General features: G+C 36.6%; 1 protein-coding gene across 1 annotated transcript in view; it reads right to left on the bottom strand.

Moving 5' to 3' along the window:
- Positions 1–3379: 3379 nt before the first annotated feature.
- The window catches only part of LOC144436420 (ankyrin repeat domain-containing protein 13C-like), a 54859-nt gene continuing 33815 nt past the window's right edge, over positions 3380–24423 (bottom strand). The window contains exons 3-11 of the mRNA XM_078125217.1: positions 22626–22730; positions 21647–21778; positions 19693–19904; positions 16875–17074; positions 16450–16540; positions 8023–8102; positions 7715–7784; positions 7090–7219; positions 3380–4290 (exon numbers count right to left, since the gene is read on the bottom strand). Of these exons, the coding sequence (XP_077981343.1) occupies positions 4157–4290; positions 7090–7219; positions 7715–7784; positions 8023–8102; positions 16450–16540; positions 16875–17074; positions 19693–19904; positions 21647–21778; positions 22626–22730 (1154 nt within the window). The 3' untranslated portion in view covers positions 3380–4156. The remainder of the gene's footprint in view (positions 4291–7089; positions 7220–7714; positions 7785–8022; positions 8103–16449; positions 16541–16874; positions 17075–19692; positions 19905–21646; positions 21779–22625; positions 22731–24423) is intronic.

A 24423-nucleotide genomic window follows, 5' to 3' on the forward strand; every position in this document is an offset into this window, starting at 1 on the left:
AAAGTCTTACATGGTCCTGCCATGCCCCCCGAAGACACCTTTAACACAGCTACCCCCCTCCACATGCACAGAGCTAAACTAAACTGTGTTAGTGGGTGTGTGGATTTATCATGATCCCACCCACCCCTCCTCCCCCAACACAGAGCTAAACTAAACTGTGGAAGTGGGGTGTGGATTTGTCTTGATCCCACCTCCCCCACCCCCCACCCCACAGAGCTAACCTTAACTGTGGAAGTGGGGGTGTGGATTTGTCATGATCCCCCCTCCCCCTCCTCTCCCACACAGAGCTAACCTTAACTATGGAAGTGGGGATGTGGATTTGTCATGATTCCCCCCCTCTCCCCCCCCCCCCCACACACACAGAGCTAACCTTAACTGTGGAAGTGGGGGTGTGGATTTGTCATGGTCCCACCCCTCCAAACACAACAAAACTGCTAAATGGAAGTAGAAACACAAACATAGACATCTGGAAGTCTGCTATTTATACTTATATCCCCATATACTATTCAATATCTAAGTGTACATGCCATGTCTGACTCAAAACCACTACTGTATTCATTAACAATGTACATGTCATATTTTTAGCCAAAACAACTACTTGTCTCTCAAACTGTATATGCATTCTTTCCTTTTTGAAATCAGCTACTGTATACTATAAAATTCAAATGTCAGGATTTTACCCTAAAGCACTGTCGTCTTTGATTTACTATCATGTTCAAAAGGAAGACCAAAGCCACAATAGTATACATCCTACTTTCAAATATTACTAAATGTAACTTACAAAACACCAGAAAACCATTACCTAGCCTTGCTACTCTTTCTCCATCATACAGCTATGCTTTGCATAATTCATAGTTATAAAGTACAGTATCTTGAAAACATATTAGATTAGCTGCCCAGGAAACTACAACCTTTGTCAGTGAACTGTAACAATTCTACATAGCAACCTGGAACTGTACATAGCAACCTCATACTTTACACAGCAACCTGGAACTGTACTCAACCTAAAACTCTACACAGTAATTTTTAACACTACACAGTAACTAAAACTGTACACAGCAACTTCAAGCTGCCATTTCATAGTAGATACAACAACTTCAAGCTGCCATTTCATAGTAGATAGTTCATGATAAAAATTCAACAGTTACGGAACTGTAACATCTATCAAGAAATCTGATTTGTTTTTTGTTTAAAAAAATTCTTTGTCAGAACCAATCATTTGAGTTGTAACAGTTCACTGAGAAAACTTGTATACAGCTGAGTCTAGTTTGGCATATGTTCAACTTAGTAGTACCAACTGAGGTATCTAGTTACATGGTGACAAACAGGAATATATCTGTATCAATATCAACAGTTCTATACTACATTTTGTACTTTCTTCTCAGTTCCTGTATCAAGGCCTACAACTTGGAATGAAATCATTTGTAAAATATCCCATAAACCTATTCCTATGGACCTTGATGGACATGAAAGATATGACAGTCTGTTCTGGTGGGATTCTATTGGATATGACATCAGTATGATGTAGTTATTTCATATTTATGTATTTTCAAACACATTTGGAAGTGTGTACATCAGTGTGTAGCTGCACAGCACAGAATGTGTGTGTGACATGTGTGTGTGTGTGTGTGTGTGTGTGTGTGTGTGTGCTTATGTACATGTATACATCTGGGGTGCATGCATGCCTAAGCATGTATCATATCTGTGTATGCATATATTTTATATAAATCAGTGTGTGAATGTCTGCATGTATTTGTGTGAGTGCATGCACACACATCAGTGTATATGAGCACACAGGTGTTTGTGTGTGTCTCTATAACATTTCATTCCCAATGATCTCTTTTCTGAGAAAGGAGTGAAAAGACTCTTTGATTTATTCAAATTTGATTTGGATTGAAGTTACTAAGTCTATATAAATCTAGTATGGCCTGAAATATAAACCATAATCTTTGTTTGGAGTGCAGTGATTGGTCAACTATGACCTAGCTACATGCAAGACAGATACAGTGATTGGTCAACTATGACCTAGCTACATGCAAGACAGATGCAGTGATTGGTCAACTATGACCTTGCTTTAATGTTGCATGTGATCAGCAAATTTATCAACAGTTAGATCAGGATTTGTACCCTGTGATTGGCCAAGGTATTTGTAATGTGAGTATTCAACTGTGACCTACATTTCAAGACATGTATGCTATAATTGGTCAATCATACCTTTGCTTTCATTGCATGTACATTGTGATTGGTCAACTGTGACCTAACTAGATGCAAGACAGACAGTGATTGGTCAACTATGAGTATGACCTTAGACTTCCATGTTAATACAAAAGTAGAATTTTTTCACTAATACGTTTCACAACGTAATGTATATCATGACTTCTTGAAACCGATACACCTTATAAACTGTTTTGGTACCACTGTAAAATATTCCTGAATCATGTGAATGACACCAGTTGAATTTTTGATTTGTACCACTGGTTTAGATCTTTTAGATGGTCACATCCAAACATATAATTATAATCACACACATAAACAAATACAGCGTACCTATGGTAACTAAAGTATTCCAAAACTCTTGTTACTATTGTTCAGATTGTACTGGCAGGAAGTGTACAGAATACAGCTGATATTCTAGTGGTGTTCAGTGAGTCATTATTCAAACAGAATGATTTTTGATTATGAAAATTCCTTTTTTCCTACACTGGTTTTTCATTTGACTCTTAGATACAAGTTATGTCTGACAACTAGCTGATTGGACATATTGGACACATGATTAGTAACTTCTTGCATAATGTTTACATGTACACATAGATATATCACAAACTCATTTATCTCTCTTTGAATGGGTAGATACATGGATAAATACACACACACAAATAAATTGATAATATGTATCAAAATACTAATACTGTTGATCTGCTCAGTACAGAATACTTCATCTTGGAATGCTCCATCGTGTTTTCTGTGTACACAAACTGTGATGACATCTACTGTGCTGTGTACACAAACTGTGATGACATCTACTGTGTTGTGTACACAAACTGTGATGACATCTACTGTGTGTACACACAAACTGTGATGACATCTACTGTGTTCTGTACACAAACTGATGACATCTACTGTGTTGTGTACACAAACTGTGATGACATCTACTGTGTTGTGTACACAAACTGTGATGACATCTACTGTGTTGTGTACACAAACTGATGACATCTACCGTGTTGTGTACACAAACTGTGATGACATCTACTGTGTTGTGTACACAAACTGTGATGACATCTACTGTGTTGTGTACACAAACTGTGATGACATCTACTGTGTTGTGTACACAAACTGATGACATCTACTGTGTTGTGTACACAAACTGATGACATCTACTGTGTTGTGTACACAAACTGTGATGACATCTACTGTGTTGTGTACAATATATTTGATGACATCTACTGTGTTGTGTACACACAAACTGTGATGGTATTTGATGTGCTCTGTACTATCATGTAATTTACCAAATTTATATATGTATGTGGCTGATTGCATGACCTTGCTTTTCATTTTATGCGAGTAATACCCATTAGATGAATGACAGTCCAAATTAATATTACAACATTTTGCTGGCGTAAATGAACTTTAACAATGTCCACTGGGTATTTATCCAAATTTAGAAATGATCTGAATTCACTGTATTCTGTTGTTTGTAAATGTCCTTGGTTCTGTTCTACTGCTGAGTGCCTGAACTTGACAAGAGTTCATTGGGTAACCAGGGGTAACCAGTGCCACCATTTTTACCAATGGGTGTTGTCAATGTCTACTTTCTGTATTGATTACTATGGCAACCATTTGGGTAAGACATCCCATAAGTTACAAGTATTTTCCTCTAATCTATATGAACTATGAGGACTTGCACAATTGTGTGAACCAGTTCAAAAAATCATATCTTCTGAATCAAATCTATTTCAGAAATTGACATTTTCTGAATCGTTTGTGACGTCTAGTATCCACCTGTCTACATATAACGTGACTTAATTGTAAAAAGCACCCCTAAGTCATAATGTCTGTGACAAAATCCAAAGTTATTTCTCTTTGAAGAAGAGACTGTGGAAATGAAAATTAATTTGAAGATATATACCGCAGGATATCATCAGTTATGATATCACTGCTAAAGATCGGGAAATCGGTTCGGGTCCTCTTTGTAATTCCGAGGAATATAGAACAATGATGACGGAATATCATGGTCATTCTGGAATTCCTGGAATGTGATCTTTGCCGAGATTGTTGGCAACACTGGGATGTCTATAACAAAAGGAGAGGGTCTCATTAGGAGGTGGGTAATGTTTTTCTACAAAATTATAAAATGAAAAGTTACCAACTTTATAGTTCATAATATGATCTATACTACAATAATCCAAAATGCTGAAAATTAATAAAATGTGGAAATGATTCAAGGACAACTTAAGAGTAAACGATGAATTAACAAACATATGCACCCATAGTGTGTCACTCACCTTTGTGCAAGATTTACATGTGTTGTAAGAAAAAATATGTGTATGAAAGGATTTGATATCAGAACCCAATGATGTATGAGTTCAAGTGTAATGTATTAGGGGTATATGATATCAGAACCCAATGGTGTATGAGTTCAAGTGTAATGTATTAGGGGTATATGATATCAGAACCCAATGATGTATGAGTTCAAGTGTAGTGTATTAGGGGTATATGATATCAGAACCCAATGGTGTATGAGTTCAAGTGTAATGTATTAGGGGTATATGATATCAGAACCCAATGATGTATGAGTTCAAGTGTAGTGTATTAGGGGTATATGATATCAGAACCCAATGATGTATGAGTTCAAGTGTAATGTATTAGGGGTATATGATATCAGAACCCAGTGATGTATGAGTTCAAGTGTAATGTATTAGGGGTATTTGATATCAGAACCCAATGATGTATGAGTTCAAGTGTAATGTATTAGGGGTATATGATATCAGAACCCAGTGATGTATGAGTTCAAGTGTAATGTATTAGGGGTATATGATATCAGAACCCAATGGTGTATGAGTTCAAGTGTAATGTATTAGGGGTATTTGATATCAGAGCCCAATGGTGTATGAGTTCAAGTGTAGTGTATTAGGGGTATATGATATCAGAACCCAATGATGTATGAGTTCAAGTGTAGTGTATTAGGGGTATATGATATCAGAACCCAATGATGTATGAGTTCAAGTGTAGTGTATTAGGGGTATTTGATATCAGAACCCAATGGTGTATGAGTTCAAGTGTAATGTATTAGGGGTATATGATATCAGAACCCAATGATGTATGAGTTCAAGTGTAGTGTATTAGGGGTATATGATATCAGAACCCAATGGTGTATGAGTTCAAGTGTAATGTATTAGGGGTATATGATATCAGAACCCAATGGTGTATGAGTTCAAGTGTAATGTATTAGGGGTATATGATATCAGAACCCAATGATGTATGAGTTCAAGTGTAGTGTATTAGGGGTATTTGATATCAGAACCCAATGATGTATGAGTTCAAGTGTAGTGTATTAGGGGTATTTGATATCAGAACCCAATGATGTATGAGTTCAAGTGTAATGTATTAGGGGTATATGATATCAGAACCCAATGGTGTATGAGTTCAAGTGTAATGTATTAGGGGTATATGATATCAGAACCCAATGGTGTATGAGTTCAAGTGTAATGTATTAGGGGTATTTGATATCAGAGCCCAATGGTGTATGAGTTCAAGTGTAGTGTATTAGGGGTATATGATATCAGAACCCAATGATGTATGAGTTCAAGTGTAATGTATTAGGGGTATATGATATCAGAACCCAATGATGTATGAGTTCAAGTGTAGTGTATTAGGGGTATTTGATATCAGAACCCAATGGTGTATGAGTTCAAGTGTAATGTATTAGGGGTATATGATATCAGAACCCAATGGTGTATGAGTTCAAGTGTAATGTATTAGGGGTATATGATATCAGAACCCAATGGTGTATGAGTTCAAGTGTAATGTATTAGGGGTATATGATATCAGAACCCAATGATGTATGAGTTCAAGTGTAATGTATTAGGGGTATTTGATATCAGAGCCCAATGGTGTATGAGTTCAAGTGTAATGTATTAGGGGTATATGATATCAGAACCCAATGGTGTATGAGTTCAAGTGTAATGTATTAGGGGTATATGATATGAGAACCCAATGGTGTATGAGTTCAAGTGTAATGTATTAGGGGTATTTGATATCAGAACCCAATGATGTATGAGTTCAAGTGTAATGTATTAGGGGTATTTGATATCAGAACCCAATGATGTATGAGTTCAAGTGTAATGTATTAGGGGTATTTGATATCAGAACCCAATGATGTATGAGTTCAGGTGTAGTGTATAACGGGGTTAAATTGTGGAATAGTCTGCCCGAAGAGGTTAAATCTTCGCTTCAATCATTCAAAAGAAATTGCAAGTACCATCTTCTTAATAACTAGGTTGGCATCCCGTTTGTGTGTTTCTTTTTGTGTTTTTAGTCTATACCTGTCTGCGTTTTTACGTTTTTATTTTAGCAGTTGTCAGTTTACTTTTTATCATGTTTAATGTATAAAGTGTAAATTTTTTCTATTGCTCGACACTGTGTGAGAAGAGCCATTTGGCTCAACAGTCTATCGAGTTGAAATAAAGTCTAATAATAATAATACCTGAAAATGATACTGAATAATCATGCACCTTTGAGTAAGATTTGCATATTATTTGCAGGTACGCAATAATGTTTTCAGTATTGCACTGCAGTGAAAATACCACTACATGTAGTATGTGCACACACTGGTGTAAGTAATTATTGGTACACACAGTGACCATGATAATACTTAATGTTACTTGTCAACCTTACACAATGAATGAGTACTCCATGACAGTAATACTCACATATCTGTGGTTTAATAATAGCTTACTTTGTAAACTTGTCCCTATGTCTCTGTCTTTTCTCTATGTTTTTTAAGTGCAGTGAATCTTGACATTAGTGAGCAAATAAAATAATGTCTTTAAAACATTATACAAATCATAGTTGCTTATAAAATTTACTCACCAATTTTGACTGGAAAACCTGTTGGTAGCTTCATCTGTACAAATTCTCTTAATTTATTGAAGTGTTTAAATGGTGTTATAACTTCTAGAACATTTAGAAGTTCCTCTATCGTAAGTGGAAAGTCATCACTCTGAAATGCATAACAATGGATGGTTTACAGTGATTGGTACACTTTGCACTAGCCAAGCTATAATAATCATCATCAGGCCAATTATTACATATGTGATCACATGACATGAACTGCTAACTTCAAAACAATAAAACAGAACAATGATTTTGATTGGTTTAACATACAGGAAGATAAACACACTGTGATGTAATCAGCCAATTCTCGGTACCTGCAATAGAGTTTTACCTCATGCTAAAGGGTCAAAATAGAACAAAACAGTTGATTTATTGTCACACACACACACCTATAGTAATACATATGTAGTGTATGGAGTAGAAGTTATGGTGTCCACCAATACAAAGAACTGATGTCATCAACCAATTCTTAAAGTATTGTCAAAAAATCTTTCTAATAAATAATTGTAGCACTTTTTTTAAATCTTTTTTATCTATCAGTGTTTTGCTTTATCAATTTAGGATTGAACTTTCTTGTAGAGCTATCTTGAAGTCTACTTACCATGGCTGCCGTAGCTTTGACACTCTTCCTACTTTCTTTGTATAGCATAGATCTTCCTAATGTAGGAGGCCTACAGAGGTAAAATAACATCTGAATAAAATAATGTTGTTTAAACTGCAGACAATTCCCCCTCAATGTGTATACTTCAGAACAAGATTTGAATAACCACAATGTTAGATGATGATCGTGGTGATCACAACAAATATAAACATGTAACGTGACTCTGGTAGCTGTAAATGCAAGGTTTTGTTGCCAGTCAATGACACTTGGATTTACACACAGCTGATGTCATGTCAATAAAAGTTTACCTTTTTGGAACTGCATTGCAGTAATCTTCCCATGTGACATGACATGGTGATGGAGGTACTAGTGATGGTCGTCTCTGTGGCTACAAATAAAACAAAAACAAAATACAATAATACAAAATATGTCATCAACCAATTCTTAGATTCTGTAACAACTCTTAAAGTATTGTCAAAAAATACTTGGTGCGCATGCGTGAAATGTGCGAACATCTAGTTTGCATCGCGGACCATCAGTCTGAAAAAAGAATGGACTTTTAGTGACTTTAGTTGACTAAGAGTAATAGTAAACAGAGTTGAATAGTTTTTGAGTACACTAATCAGAGGAAACAGTCTGGGTTGGAGTATTTGGTCGATATTCGCCGACTTGAAGTATGGCCTGTGCAGCCCAAGAAATCCAAGATGGCGGCGACCATCGTCAACAAAATGAAACGTCGTCAAGCCAGTTTCTCATACAACCACAACAACCAAGAAGAGGAAAAAGAGTAAGAGGAACCTTGCAGTCTACGAGCAGTATCATAGGTGACGAAGGTTGGGAATGTGATACATGTCAAATTTCGTCTTCCGACAAAAAGTGTAAACTCCTTAAATGTGATTACTGTGAGACTAGGAGATGCATTAAGTGCCTGAAGATACCAGAAGCAACATATAAAAACGTAGGAGACAGGCCAGATTTCCCCTGGTTCTGCGACAACTGTGTAGCGAAAGCAATGAGATGCATAAAAGAGGAGCGGGAGATAGAGCTAAGATGTAGCAATTTCTTAGAAGGTTTCAGAAAAGAAGTTGTGAATAAACTAGACTTTATGCAAACAGAAATAAACGACATCAAGGCTAGACTAGAAGTGGACCCGGTAGTGAAATCACAAGCCCAAACTAAGAATCAAGAAGAGGTTGTAAAGGAGGTATGTAGCAACATAAGTGATAGAATATCAAGACAAAAGAATATAGTGGTATTCAACTTACCAGAGGCATCAAGTATACTAAGATCTGAGCTGTTAAAGTATGATAAAGAACACTTGGCTAATGTGATAGAGATAACTAGTGGAAATAAGGAAGTTGAAGTGGAAGTTAGAAGACTAGGCAAGAAGGAGCAGGTAGATAATAATGATGAAGAAGGATCCCACAAGACTGCCAAACCTAGACCTCTACTTGTATCATTCCACACTGAAGAAATGAAGTTTAAAGTTATGAAGAATTTATATAAGCTGAAGGATGCTAGGGATCCCTACAACAAGATAAGCATTAAGAATGATATGACAAGACAGGAAAGAGAGGTGGATAAAGGACTCCAAGAAGATGTAAGAAAGAGGAATACAGAAATGAATGACCCACATTTTTTCTACGCAGTCAGAGGGCTTCCGTGGGACAGAAGAGTTGTGAAAATAAAGAGAAGACCACCAAGAGAGGTGGATCAGTCACAAAGAGAAATATAGAAATATGGAGTACAAATGCTGATGTCCTGACCCAAGAGAAATTTCAAGAGTTAAGCTGTAGAGTGAAGGAGAATGAACCCGATATAATTGCAATTTCTGAAGTCAAACCTAAGCACTTCAAATACAGTTTAAATATAGCACAGTTTAACCTGCAAGGGTATAATCTGGAAGCACTAAACATTACTGAGGTCATCGGCAGGGGAATGTTACTGTATATAAATAAGCATTTATCCTATAATTTATTGGATGTAGATCAACTGATCTCAGTCCAGGAAGCACAAGTTTGTGAAATAAGCCTAGAAGGACCAGACACTTTGTTGTTTTGTTCACTATACAGAAGTCCGAGTTCAAATCCAACAAATGATGAAAGTATAAATAATTTATTTAGTTGTCTTGCTGATATGAAACATTCGCATACCGTAATTGCAGGTGATATGAACTATCCAAATATAGACTGGAACATTTATAGAAATACTGCATCAGGAACTGGTAAGGAATTCAACTTTATTGAGGCTGTCCGAGACTGCTATCTACATCAACATGTGAATTCACCAACCAGGGGGAGAGGTACTGATAGGCCTTCTATCTTAGACCTTGTCTTCACAAATGAAAAGGAAATTGTAGATTGCGTAGAACATGATGCCCCCCTGGGGAAGAGTGACCATTCTATGTTGAAGATCAAAGTCATGTGTGTTAAAGGTGACAATGTACAACCAAAGATTAGATATAAATATGATAATGGAGACTACAATAAAATGAAAGAAATGTTAAGTATAGACTGGGCAGAAGTACTTAATTCCTGCGGAGATGATGTGAATATACAATGGAACACATTTCTAGAAATTTATAGAGAAGCGGAAACAGTCTGCATTCCACAGAAAGTTGTGAATCCGTCCAAAAAGAACTATGCTGTACCCCTGGATAGAAAAACGTTAGCAAAGGTTAAAAAGAAGAACAGATTATGGCAAAGATTCTTGCAAACAAAAGATGGTCAAGTATATCAGGACTATTGTAAAATCCGAAACCAAGTTAGAAGAATAACAAGGAAAGTACAGAAAGATTATGAAAAGTCAGTGGCGAAGGAGGTCAAGACAAACCCAAAAAAGTTCTGGGGCTATGCCAGTTCTAAATCTAAATTAAGAACTGGAATACCGAACCTATCCAAAACAGGCAATGATAAAGGAGAAGATATGACCACCTGTGACAAAGAAAAAGCAGAGGTTCTTGCTGATTTCTTTTCATCAGTCTTCACAAGGGAACAACAAGGCCACTGGGATTTACCAAATACCATACATGCTAGACACATACTTGAGCTGAATATTACTCCAGAGACTACACTTAAGATTTTATCCAAGTTAAAAACCTCAAAATCACCAGGCCCTGACCTCGTACATCCCAGAATATTATATGAACTTAGAGAAGTGCTCTGTACCCCATTAACCATAATTTATAACACATCACTAAAGACAGGGACAATACCGAATGACTGGAAGTGTGCCAACGTTACGCCTATATTTAAGAAAGGTTGTAAATGGTTAGCCAGCAATTACCGACCAATCAGCCTTACAAGTGTTGTCTGTAAAATAATGGAAACCCTGATAAGGAACTCTATTGTGAAATATATGAACAGTAATAACTTGTTTAGTGATCAACAGTTTGGTTTCATCAGTGGTCGTTCGACTGTACTACAACTAATCAAAGTCCTAGACAAGTGGACAGAAATTATTGATCTTGGAGGATGTGTTGATGTTGTGTACTGTGACTTTATGAAGGCCTTTGACAAAGTGCCTCATAGGCGTTTAATGGAGAAACTTCAATACTATGGGATCCCAAGCCTGCTGTTAAACTGGATATCTGCTTTCCTCAATAATCGGAAACAAAAAGTTATTGTAAATGGCGTTTCATCGGAATGGCAGGAGGTGCTAAGTGGTATACCCCAAGGATCTGTCTTAGGACCCATACTTTTTGTAATATATATCAACACACTTCCAGATGTAGTACAAAGCTCAGAAATATATCTATTCGCAGACGATACCAAAGTTTTCAGGGGAATATTCAAGGAAGAAGACTGTGATTGCTTACAAACAGATGTTGATAACATGTATACTTGGACAGAGAACTCTCTTCTGAAATTTCATCCAGATAAATGTGCCAGTATGCGGATAGGAAAGACACACTTGTCAGATAGATCATATACCATGGGACAAAATAAGGTCAAACTTAGAAATACAAAGGAAGAGAAGGATATAGGAGTAATTGTGGATGATAAGCTATCCTTTTCAAGTCACATGTCTACAAAAATAAATAAGGCAAATTCCATAATGGGTCTGATAAGGAGAACTTATGCTCATCTTGACAAAGAAAGTTTTTTATTATTGTACAAAGGTCTGGTTAGACCACATTTGGAATATGCAAATCAAGTTTGGGCACCTTACCTCAAAAAGGATATTATTGCCATCGAGAACGTACAGCGCAGAGCTACCAAGTTAATTCCAGGATTTAGAGAATTGTCATACCAGGAAAGACTAAGGCATCTGAACTTACCAACTTTGGCTTACCGTCGTCTACGGGGAGATATGATTGAACTCTATAAAATTATGTCGGGGAAATATGACACTAGAGTGACTGATTTTCTCAAGACCAGACATTGTGACACTAGAGGGCATCAATATAAACTGTACAAAGTCCATACTAGGCTGGATATTAGGAAATTTTCTTTTGTACATAGAAGTATAAACCAATGGAATAGTCTTCCCAATCATGTGGTTGATGCACCAAATGTATATAATTTTGAGAGACGTTTAGATAGACACTGGGAAGGACTTGCAAGTGAAATTTAAATTTGAAGACTATGCTAGCATACGCACTGACAAGACTTTAATTTAACATGATCTGATATCAGAGGCCTAAATAAGGCCTATAATCAGAATTGTACCTGTATACCTGTATACCTGTAAAATATTGGTGAATACAAGCACTGCACTGACCATATTCATTCATTTATACTATAGCTTAATTCTTTACTTTGTGCTGCAATATGAAAGTGAAGCCATATTCACTGTGGTAGTCACTAGGGGAACAAGTTAACTACTAGAGCTCCCTAAGTCTGGGCAATAAATTAATATACTAGTGTATGATAGTCACTCCAGAAACAAGTCGGCTGTTGGAGTCTGTGAGTGTGGGCAATAGTTGGATTTATAACACATCATCTGTGTGAGTCGTGTTGCGATTGGTCAATGCCCTGTCACGTGGTATGCATAATTTGAATACTGTTGCCCGGGAAATGACGATCTATTGCCCCATAGGGCAATAGTTCCATGAATGAAAAGTCAAGTGGAATATTGCCCGCCAATTGCGCATGCGTGAGCGTCTTCCTTGCAGATGACAAATATTCAGACGGGTCAATGGCCATGGCAGCAAACGATAATCCACGTTTTTGGAAAGTGTCTGAAGAAGATCTTGCAGAACTGGTGTCACACAAAGATGCTAAGCGCACAAAGTGTGTTATCAAAAATGCTGTGAGTATTTTAGAAAAATACTGGGTGGAAGTAGGAACGGTATTGCCTGTTGTTGAGGATAATCCTACAGAACTGTACGTAGTGTCAGGTTTATTATAATAGTATGAATGAGATGTGTCATAAAACAAATGTCGACTGGTCTCTTGTTCGGGCAATAGCATACGTCAGTTCCCCCCTCTGGCCTGTCGATCACATCAACATCAACCTATTTCCCTTGGGCTTCACCCTCAGGAAATAGGTTAATGTTGAGGTGATCGACAGGCCCTCGCGGTGAACAGACGTATGCTATTGCCCTCACAGCCAGTCGACATTTGTATAATACTAGTATGTTGGAATCTGTGAGTGTGGGCAATAGTTTGATATAGGCTGGAATCTGCAAATGTGGGCAATAGTTTGATATACTAGTATGTTGGAATCTGCAAATGTGGGCAATAGTTTGATATACTAGTATGTTGGAATCTGTGAGTGTGGGTAATAATTTGATATAGGCTGGAATCTGCAAATGTGGGCAATAGTTTGATATATGTTGGAATCTGTGAGTGTGAGCAATATTTTGATATACAGTACTAGTATGTTGGAGTCTGTGAGTGTGGGCAATAGTTGACATACTTGTATATATGTTGGAGTCTGTGAGTGTGGGCAATAGTTGACATACTTGTATATATGTTGGAATCTGTGAGTGTGGGCAATACAAAATGTAGTTTGATATACACACACCTGTGTGTCATACATGTCTTACATACTTGGAGGGACAAGTTGGCTACTAGATCCCATTAGACTAGACAATAGTACTAATCTCAACATTGCTTTCTACTACATTGCATTTACTAAGACTGTCCATTAGTACTAACCTCTACTACAGTGCCTTTACTAAGACTGTCCATTAGTACTAACCTCTACTACAGTGCCTTTACTAAGACTGTCCATTAGTACTAAACTCTACTACATTGCCTTTACTAAGACTGTCCATTAGTACTAACCTCTACTACATTGCCTTTACTAAGACTGTCCATTAGTACTAACCTCTACTACATTGCCTTTACTAACACTGTCCATTAGTACTAACCTCTACTACAGTGCCTTTACTAAGACTGTCCATTAGTACTAACCTCTACTACATTGCCTTTACTAAGACTGTCCATTAGTACTAACCTCTACTACATTGCCTTTACTAAGACTGTCCATTAGTACTAACCTCTACTACATTGCCTTTACTAAGACTGTCCATTAGTACTAACCTCTACTACAGTGCCTTTACTAAGACTGTCCATTAGTACTAACCTCTACTACATTGCCTTTACTAAGACTGTCCATTAGTACTAACCTCTACTACAGTGCCTTTACTAAGACTGTCCATTAGTACTAACCTCTACTACATTGCCTTTACTAAGACTGTCCATTAGTACTAACCTCTACTACAGTGCCTTTACTAAGACTGTCCATTAGTACTAACCTCTACTACAGTGCCTTTACTAAGACTGTCCATTAGTACTAACCTCTACTACAGTGCCTTTACTAACTGTCCATTAGTACTAACCTCTACTACATTGCCTTTACTAAGACTGTCCATTAGTACTAACCTCTACTACATTGCCTTTACTAACACTGTCCATTAGTACTAACCTCTACTACAGTGCCTTTACTAAGACTGTCCATTAGTACTAACCTCTACTACAGTGCCTTTGCTAAGACTGTCCATTAGTACTAACCTCTACTACATTGCCTTTGCTAAGACTGTCCATTAGTACTTACCTCTACTACAGTGCCTTTACTAAGACTGTCCATTAGTACTAACTTCTACTAGTGCCTTTACTAAGACTGTCCATTAGTACTAACCTCTACTACAGTGCCTTTACTAAGACTGTCCATTAGTACTAACCTCTACTACAGTGCCTTTACAAAGACTGTCCATTAGTACTAACCTCTACTACAGTGCCTTTACTAAGACTGTCCATTAGTACTAACCTCTACTACAGTGCCTTTACTAAGACTGTCCATTAGTACTAACCTCTACTACATTGCCTTTACTAAGACTGTCCATTAGTACTAACCTCTACTACATTGCCTTTACTAACACTGTCCATTAGTACTAACCTCTACTACATTGCCTTTACTAAGACTGTCCATTAGTACTAACCTCTACTACAGTGCCTTTACTAACACTGTCCATTAGTACTAACTTCTACTACAGTGCCTTTATTAAGACTGTCAATTACTACTAACCTCTACTACATTGCCTTTACTAAGACTGTCCATTACTACTAATCTTTACTACAGTGCCTTTACTAAGACTGTCCATTAGTACTAACCTCTACTACATTGCCTTTACTAAGACTGTCCATTAGTACTAACCTCTACTACAGTGCCTTTACTAAGACTGTCCATTAGTACTAACCTCTACTACAGTGCCTTTACTAAGACTGTCCATTAGTACTAACCTCTACTACAGTGCCTTTACTAAGACTGTCCATTAGTACTAACCTCTACTACAGTGCCTTTACTAAGACTGTCCATTAGTACTAACTTCTACTACAGTGCCTTTACTAAGACTGTCCATTAGTACTAACCTCTACTACAGTGCCTTTACTAAGACTGTCCATTAGTACTAACTTCTACTACAGTGCCTTTACTAAGACTGTCCATTAGTACTAACCTCTACTACAGTGCCTTTACTAAGACTGTCCATTAGTACTAACATCTACTACAGTGCCTTTACTAAGACTGTCCATTAGTACTAACCTCTACATTGCCTTCTACTACAGTGCCTTTACTAAGACTGTCCATTAGTACTAACTTCTACTACAGTGCCTTTACTAAGACTGTCCATTAGTACTAACCTCTACTACATTGCCTTTACTAACACTGTCCATTAGTACTAACCTCTACTACATTGCCTTTACTAAGACTGTCCATTAGTACTAACCTCTACTACAGTGCCTTTACTAACACTGTCCATTAGTACTAACTTCTACTACAGTGCCTTTATTAAGACTGTCAATTACTACTAACCTCTACTACATTGCCTTTACTAAGACTGTCCATTACTACTAATCTTTACTACAGTGCCTTTACTAAGACTGTCCATTAGTACTAACCTCTACTACATTGCCTTTACTAAGACTGTCCATTAGTACTAACCTCTACTACAGTGCCTTTACTAAGACTGTCCATTAGTACTAACCTCTACTACAGTGCCTTTACTAAGACTGTCCATTAGTACTAACCTCTACTACAGTGCCTTTACTAAGACTGTCCATTAGTACTAACCTCTACTACAGTGCCTTTACTAAGACTGTCCATTAGTACTAACCTCTACTACAGTGCCTTTACTAAGACTGTCCATTAGTACTAACCTCTACTACAGTGCCTTTACTAAGACTGTCCATTAGTACTAACCTCTACTACAGGGCCTTTACTAAGACTGTCCATTAGTACTAACTTCTACTACAGTGCCTTTACTAAGACTGTCCATTAGTACTAACCTCTACATTGCCTTCTACTACAGTGCCTTTACTAAGACTGTCCATTACAGCTTTGTTTTTCTGTACATCTTCATCTGATAAATGTTCCCTCCTACAAAACACAAAACACAAATACAATGATGCAAGTTAATCAAGATAATATGAAAGTTTGCAACATAAAAATTGACCCATCACAACTTAAGGTTGAATTTTTCAAGACAGCACTGCAACCAGGAACAGTCACGTTTGATTTGTCATACATTACAATAGACATCAAATACTGTTGTAACTTTTTTGACATTTTTTGTTATTGATTTTTTGATCACTGATGGTACTGCATACACTCACTGGCTTGATTTCTGTATGTAAACAGTTCTGAAAAGTAGCTGCCAGAACTTAGAAATAAACAATATATAGTTTACAAGAGGTGTTCATCTCTAGCTTACCTTTTCCTGGATTCAATGATCATACCATTGACAACATAGAAATCAGCATTAAATGATCCCACCATTTCAGTTCTGTCTTCTCGGAACAACCATCCACTTTGTGCCCTTGTAAATGTAATTGACTTTGTTGACATGGTTGCCGTGACGATGTCGCTGCTCATCAAAATATCTACTTCATCATCTATTTCATTCTCTGAATCCTGCAATCAATAAATGGTTTACATGTAATTAATATCAACAACTGACCTATGCCATGGTTAGAGTGCCCTCACAGGTAGTCAGTTAATATCAACAACTGACCAATGTCATAGTTAGGGTGCCCTCACAGGTGGGAAGTTAATATCAACAACTGACCAATGTCAGATTGTATATCAAGAGCACAAGGGGTGCATTTAGGAGTTTGACCATAACTTTAACAATGTCTGTAGTAACATTGTACTAAACATGGAGAAAACTTAGAAATGAATTCTATTAATGAATCAATATCTGTATAAACATCTGTTCACATGTGTCTATCAAATACTTGAAATTCATTCAAGGTTGTTTCAAAAGGACTGTCCAAATTAAGTATTTTAGTACTGTCTAAAAAAAACCAACAAAAGTGGGAAATTTTGCGATATCGATAGTGAGCAATTAAAAGTATTCAAATGTCATTTTGTAAAGCTGTAGTAGAAACCTGGGATATCTCCCTTTATATGCCACATGTTACAACACATTTAATTGTCTATATACTCATCTGCTGCCACTCAAATCATGTCAATTCATGTTAATAATAATAATAATGTTGGTTTTTATATAGCAATTTCTCATGCTGTGCTCAAAGTGCTTTACAATTATTACCTCTGGATCTATAGCAGCACAACGGCCCTTTAATACTTTAACTCCCTGGGGAGCATACAATCCATTGCAGTCTTTATAAGTGCATAGGATTAAAGCATTCACATTGCAACCTCTAACCTAACAGGTCACCAATTATAAAGCTGGGTTGACTGTGGCTCATGTATGGTTCAAATCTTGCCCAAGGATTTAATTAGCCATTCAGAAACAAGTGGCGGTGATGGGGCTTGAAAGTGCAATCTACAGATTCCAAGCCAACCATTCTAATAATTTGACCATCAGGACTCCACGTCGTTTTGTTATTGTTTTATGTAATAATATCTATAAAGCTATTCAACATCAATAGTAGAGATGAACTCAGAACACAATACGTCTCCAGGCAATAATCATGACTAATTTTAGATCTACATATTTTTTTATAAATAGCTTGAATGATATATTGACAAGTCACTCAATTACATATGAGCTAATATTCCAAGTGAAATCAGCAGGGACACTTGTTGATCTATAGTGAACACATATTGCCTGGCCATGAGGGCTATAGCACCCGTTTATTACACCCGAGGGACTGTGAGTTACCAGAATCACATGCTATTTCACGAGGCCGAAGGCCGAGGGAAATAGCTTGTAATTCTGGTAGCTCACAGTCACGAGGGGGCAATAAACGAGTGCTATAGCCCAAATATAAGCCAGGCAATATGTGTTTTATAATATACCTCATGAAAATCTTGCCCTCTTCTCTTGAGGTTGGCAGACGACATCGTTCTTTTGACCTGCTGTCAAGGCGCGGTGGTCACGTGACCATGTAATAGTTGATGGAATTATTTCCCTAGGGAAATAGTCAGTCTATTTTCCTATCACGTGATTGATTCTAGCGAATCATGGCACAACATTGTCACTAGGTATATTATAATTGGCAATATGGGGAACCAGTGCTTAGTTAGTGGTATGTACAGGTAGAGTGAGATGCCAAGTTTTCTTCAGTAAAATGAATTAGCAGATATACAAATCATTCCTCACTGAGTACTCTCTTGCATTCATAACCAAGGCACTCTTGCTTGTAACTAGAACAATAATGAGACCATTACTCTACGGCCACATTTCAAGTAACATTGGAAAGACATTGTAGCATTGTACATGTATATGGTTTGGCACTTACACATGTAATTTCATTGCAGACTTTTGACCAAATTATGGACATAAAACAGTTGATTATTGCAACTCATGGCAGATATGTCCAGTAACCACTTACTTTTCTTTCTCTTTGTTCCCTTACTAATATACAGGGGGGATATAGTAAATACAATGTGTGTGCATTGTTCCCTTACTAATATACCGGGGGATATAGTAAATACAATGTGTGTGACTTTCACCTTTAGGTAGGATGCATGAATCACATTACACAAATAATACCATGCACGAGCGGAGTTCAACAAAAAAAATATGGAATATATGCTCTGGTCATTTTACGTCATGACAACTCGCATCTATGTCACGACAACATGTGTCTACATCACTGGTTTTGCTGTGTTTGATATATGAGTTAAACGTTCCAAATTACCATTATTTTCCAAGATTTTTCTTTGATATTACTGGCACTGGTATAATTGTGTTATTCTCCTGACCAATATTTTTCTTTATTCGGCCAGAAAATACTCGTGACCTAAGGGTTGTCACTACTCTTCTAGCGACTTGTCGTGACAAAGCCCCTTAGGTCACTCCTATTTTCTTTGGCTGAAGGAAGGAAAGTATTGGGGGATAACATCTAATTGTACTATTCAAATTAACAGATATGTGATGCTTTAGACTGTCAAACACTTGGCACAGAAGCTCTAATTGCCTGGGATTACACTCAGTGTCCCATTCTTGGCAGTACACTTTACCCATGATGCATCTGTCCCAACTGAAAGCACAGGTCACAAAATTTGTTTACTATTTTCCTGGACTGACACAAATTGTATCAACAAAACATAGTACTTACATCATGTCGTATCCGTTGGTAAACTTTCAGCTCATTATCTAAGACAACTAAAGATTTCTCAGGCCTTGCTTCACCATTGAATATAAAAGTGAGATCCCCTCGTTGCCATTTCATATCGCTAAAATCTACTAATGTTGAATCTACACGTATACAGCAGCCTTTCTTGTGAACTCGGCAAATGTCTGATGGCAGCATTCGTGACACTAAAGGTACTGTCAAGAAAGGATTATGAAATAAATTAATATTATTAGTGAAACTCACCACTTAGGCTATTACACAAGTACACAGATAGGCAATCATTTACAATTGGAACTAGTTACAGACAAGGAAAGTACATACATGAATTGGATTAACAACACTTGGCACAGCATAGTTGAAGTACTGATTACATTTCACTGCTTGATAACAGTTTATACAGAGTTCATACATTTAAAGCAAAACAAAATTCCAGGACTTTCCAGGGGTATTCGTATTGATTTTGGCCATTTCCCAGGGGTATTGACCACCAAAGTATATTTTTTGAATGACATCTAATTGTCTGATGTGGACGAAAAGAAATTAACAAGGGTTCCCATAATATGTCACAAAACATTTAAAAAGACAAGCAACACTATGCAAGACGTTGGTTTCAAAACCACGTTTGCGCGCTAAGATTAACAGAGAAACACCTGTCCTACCCCCTAAGTAGTCATTTCGTCAAGCTGGTGCATTGATAGTGTAAGATTTGAGTCGCAGCTTTCGTCAGTCTAATTCAGACATATCCAGAAAAACAAATTAAAAACTAAAGTTTGTTCTCATTATTGTATGGTTTGATGTGACTAGATTTAGAGATCGCCTAAAATAATTTTTTTCTTCAAAATCTTGAATAAAAATGTCATTTACGTAACAAAATTCAGCGCTTTGAATAACTGAATACGTTCAGCCCTTGCGTCTCGATGTTTATGTCCACGTGTTGCAGAACATCACAATTTCTCAACTCAACTTGACCATTTAGGAAATTATGTTACTGTACCGACAACATAAAACAGTAGTTTATTCTTTTAGAACATGTAAAACAAATACCCATTTATCGATGACATAAAAGTCAAAACTGTACTTCCACAACCCGGAAATTCAGCTGCACTTCCCTAGGCTAGGCCCTAGTATTGCCATACATGAGCTTGTCGACTCGTGTGCCAAACTTGTAACAATTTCTAATCATGGTTGGTGATGCTTTGATACTCACTACAATGTTACGATAATCTTGTTAACAGACCTACTCTTACCCCCGGGATTGTTACAATATTATGTCGCTGAAATGATGACTGGAGTTATTACTGTAGAAATACGCAAGATCCAAAAAACATTGCGGCGCCCATTCAACTACACATAGGCATGGTCTGTGGGACAAAGTGTCTCATGGAATGATCGTTTGACTGTCTGTTTAATCAGCATGAATTTTGATTCACCACCTTGGCGAAAGACTATTTTCGCCATTTCACATTTACGAGAATCAGTGTAGTGAATCATATGAATGGGTGGCTCGGGTACAGCCATGTTGATCACAATCATTTTCCAGGGTTTTGCAGGGGTAGGGTGCTTTTTTCCAGGATTTTCCACGGAGGGTTTGAAATTCCAGGGTTTTCCAAGGTTTTCCAGACCATGTGAACCCTGTTTATAACCTCCCTACATTCATACATGAAATACTATGGGATTTCTAATTCATCGTGAATGTAATGTTATGTACAACTGTTCTAATTAAACTATGTAATATATTAAACAAATCTATATTTACAAGATACTGTGCCAAGTGTTATTAATCCAATTCAGCTGTTTACTTTCCCTGTTTGTATCAGGTCCTGCTTGTCAATGGTTGCTTGTCAATGGTTGTACGTAGGACTGTTTTTCATCTTTACTTCAGTACAATCACAACATGAATCATGACATTGAAATACTTGTTACTCTGTTGACTTACCCCAACTCTGGAAGTCCCATTTAAGTTCCAAATAAAAATCTCCCAAATCTTTCAGTGCTTGAATTAATTGTGGTCTTTTTTCTTCTAAAGATTCTCTTGATTGTTGTTTCAATTTCCGAAGTACTGATGTAACTAGATTGGACAAATATGGACAACACCTGGTTAGTGAGCCAATCAAAAACACTGGCGTATGTAAATTAATATATTTGCATAAAACCTGTCTTGCTGATTGACAGAACATGTCAGAAATGAATAGCAAGGTAACGTTTGTATGTACATGTAAAGTCATCATAGTAGATATCATATCTATGATTGTACAACAGATTGTCACCTGGTCTGATAACTAATGAGGTGCTGAAATGTGGAAAATTTATTTTATTTGCATGACCTTATTTAATTTGGCTGATAAAACATAATAGATATATTAGGCCTAATAAAAAATATTGTGTAGTTCTGATTACACTCAATTTTAGAATAGGTGGGGTGGGTAGATTTTTTTATTTTATAATTTTTTTTTCATATGTGAGTGTCTAGTTCAGGTAGTTATGTTTTCTGTTGTTTTCCATATGGTCTCTGTGTTATTGCTTTCTTCCCATCAGATGTACAGCCACTACAGATTGGAAGAACAGTTTTATATTATCGCTTCCACATCCTCTATTTCTGGTGGGACTTCACAATTTTCCTGATTTTTATTATTTTTTATCGAATATGTAACCGGAATCAAGCAATTTGTTTTATTATGTATAACTAAGATAATTTGGCTATGTAATAAGACAGTAAGTATACAGTTGGTTATAACTACGTTCAACACTTAAACAACTTATAATTACTGAAGTGATGTTTTGTATATTATTTTGCAAATTGTTATGACTATGAACAGATTGACATTCACAGCAGTAACCTCATTTGTTGAATAAAGTGACTGGGTTATTAACTTGGCAACTTTAATTTATTTATTTTAAAATAAACAAATACTTACTAGTTTGTCTATCTCCATAGCTAATAGCTTCAGCTAGAGGAGTCCATCCCTGAGAGTTCTTGACTTTAACAGGTGCACCATGTGCTAATAACAAATGTACACATTCTGCAAGAGATGACAATAAATAAATACAGCCAATCAGTGACAGTTCTTGGTTTCAACAGGTGTACAAATTGAATTTACATATTACTGTACGGTTGTAAATTTGGAATTTCAGTTTGTCAATCAATGTAGAGCCACTGACAAACCAACTTTTTAGTTTGTTTATCACTGTCAAACATTAATTGTGCTTCCCATCTGACAGTTGTTGTCTTTTAAAAAGTGACCTAGGGAGTACTCAGTTGTCTTTCCCTGCTTCATTCTTCTTGTTAAAAACATAAGGTATACTAGGGAGTAGCATGGAACCCTTGTCTGTAAGGTACACCATGTCAAGATGCCTCACACATTAGTCAACCCCTCTCAGACTCTCAGAGTAGACCAATGAGGATGGAACACCACAACATCTTACGATATTTTACAGTATACGTACATGTACTATACTGGGAACCATAATTAATAATGTCAAGACACTTCAAATCATTTCATAAAGTAGAGTTTGACCACTATAAAGTAGCTTTGGGAGGAATATGGAATAAACCAGTGACCTAGGGTACTCAGCCCTCTTGAGATATGTATGAATCTAGTATGAAATCTGGATTAGCATTAGCTCCATATTCATATTGAGATATGCAGTCATGTAAATCTAGTATGAAATCTGGATTAGCATTAGCTCCATATTCATATTGAGATATGCAGTCATGTAAATCTAGTATGAAATCTGGATTAGCATTAGCTCCATATTCATATTGAGATATGCAGTCATGTAAATCTAGTATGAAATCTGGATTAGCATTAGCTCCATATTCATATTGAGATATGCAGTCATGTAAATCTAGTATGAAATCTGGATTAGCATTAGCTCCATAATCATATTGAGATATGCAGTCATGTAAATCTAGTATGAAATCTGGATTAGCATTAGCTCCATAATCATATTGAGATATGCAGTCATGTAAATCTAGTATGAAATCTGGATTAACATTAGCTCCATATTCATATTGAGATATGTATTCATGTAAATCTAGTATGAAATCTGGATTAGCATTAGCTCCATATTCATATTGAGATATGCAGTCATGTAAATCTAGTATGAAATCTGGATTAGCATTAGCTCCATATTCATATTGAGATATGCAGTCATGTAAATCTAGTATGAAATCTGAATTAGCATTAGCTCCATATGCATATTGAGATATGCAGTCATGTAAATCTAGTATGAAATCTGGATTAGCATTAGCTCCATATTCATATTGAGATATGCAGTCATGTAAATCTAGTATGAAATCTGGATTAGCATTAGCTCCATATTCATATTGAGATATGCAGTCATGTAAATCTAGTATGAAATCTGGATTAGCATTAGCTCCATATTCATATTGAGATATGCAGTCATGTAAATCTAGTATGAAATCTGGATTAGCATTAGCTCCATATTCATATTGAGATATGCAGTCATGTAAATCTAGTATGAAATCTGGATTAGCATTAGCTCCATATTCATATTGAGATATGCAGTCATGTAAATCTAGTATGAAATCTGGATTAGCATTAGCTCCATATTCATATTGAGATATGTATTCATCTAGTATGAAATCTGGATTAGCATTAGCTCCATATTCATATTGAGATATGCAGTCACGTAAATCTAGTATGAAATCTGGATTAGCATTAGCTCCATATTCATATTGAGATATGCAGT

The sequence above is a fragment of the Glandiceps talaboti genome, chromosome 6 (genome assembly GCF_964340395.1).
Source record: "Glandiceps talaboti chromosome 6, keGlaTala1.1, whole genome shotgun sequence".
Taxonomy (NCBI): domain Eukaryota; kingdom Metazoa; phylum Hemichordata; class Enteropneusta; family Spengelidae; genus Glandiceps; species Glandiceps talaboti.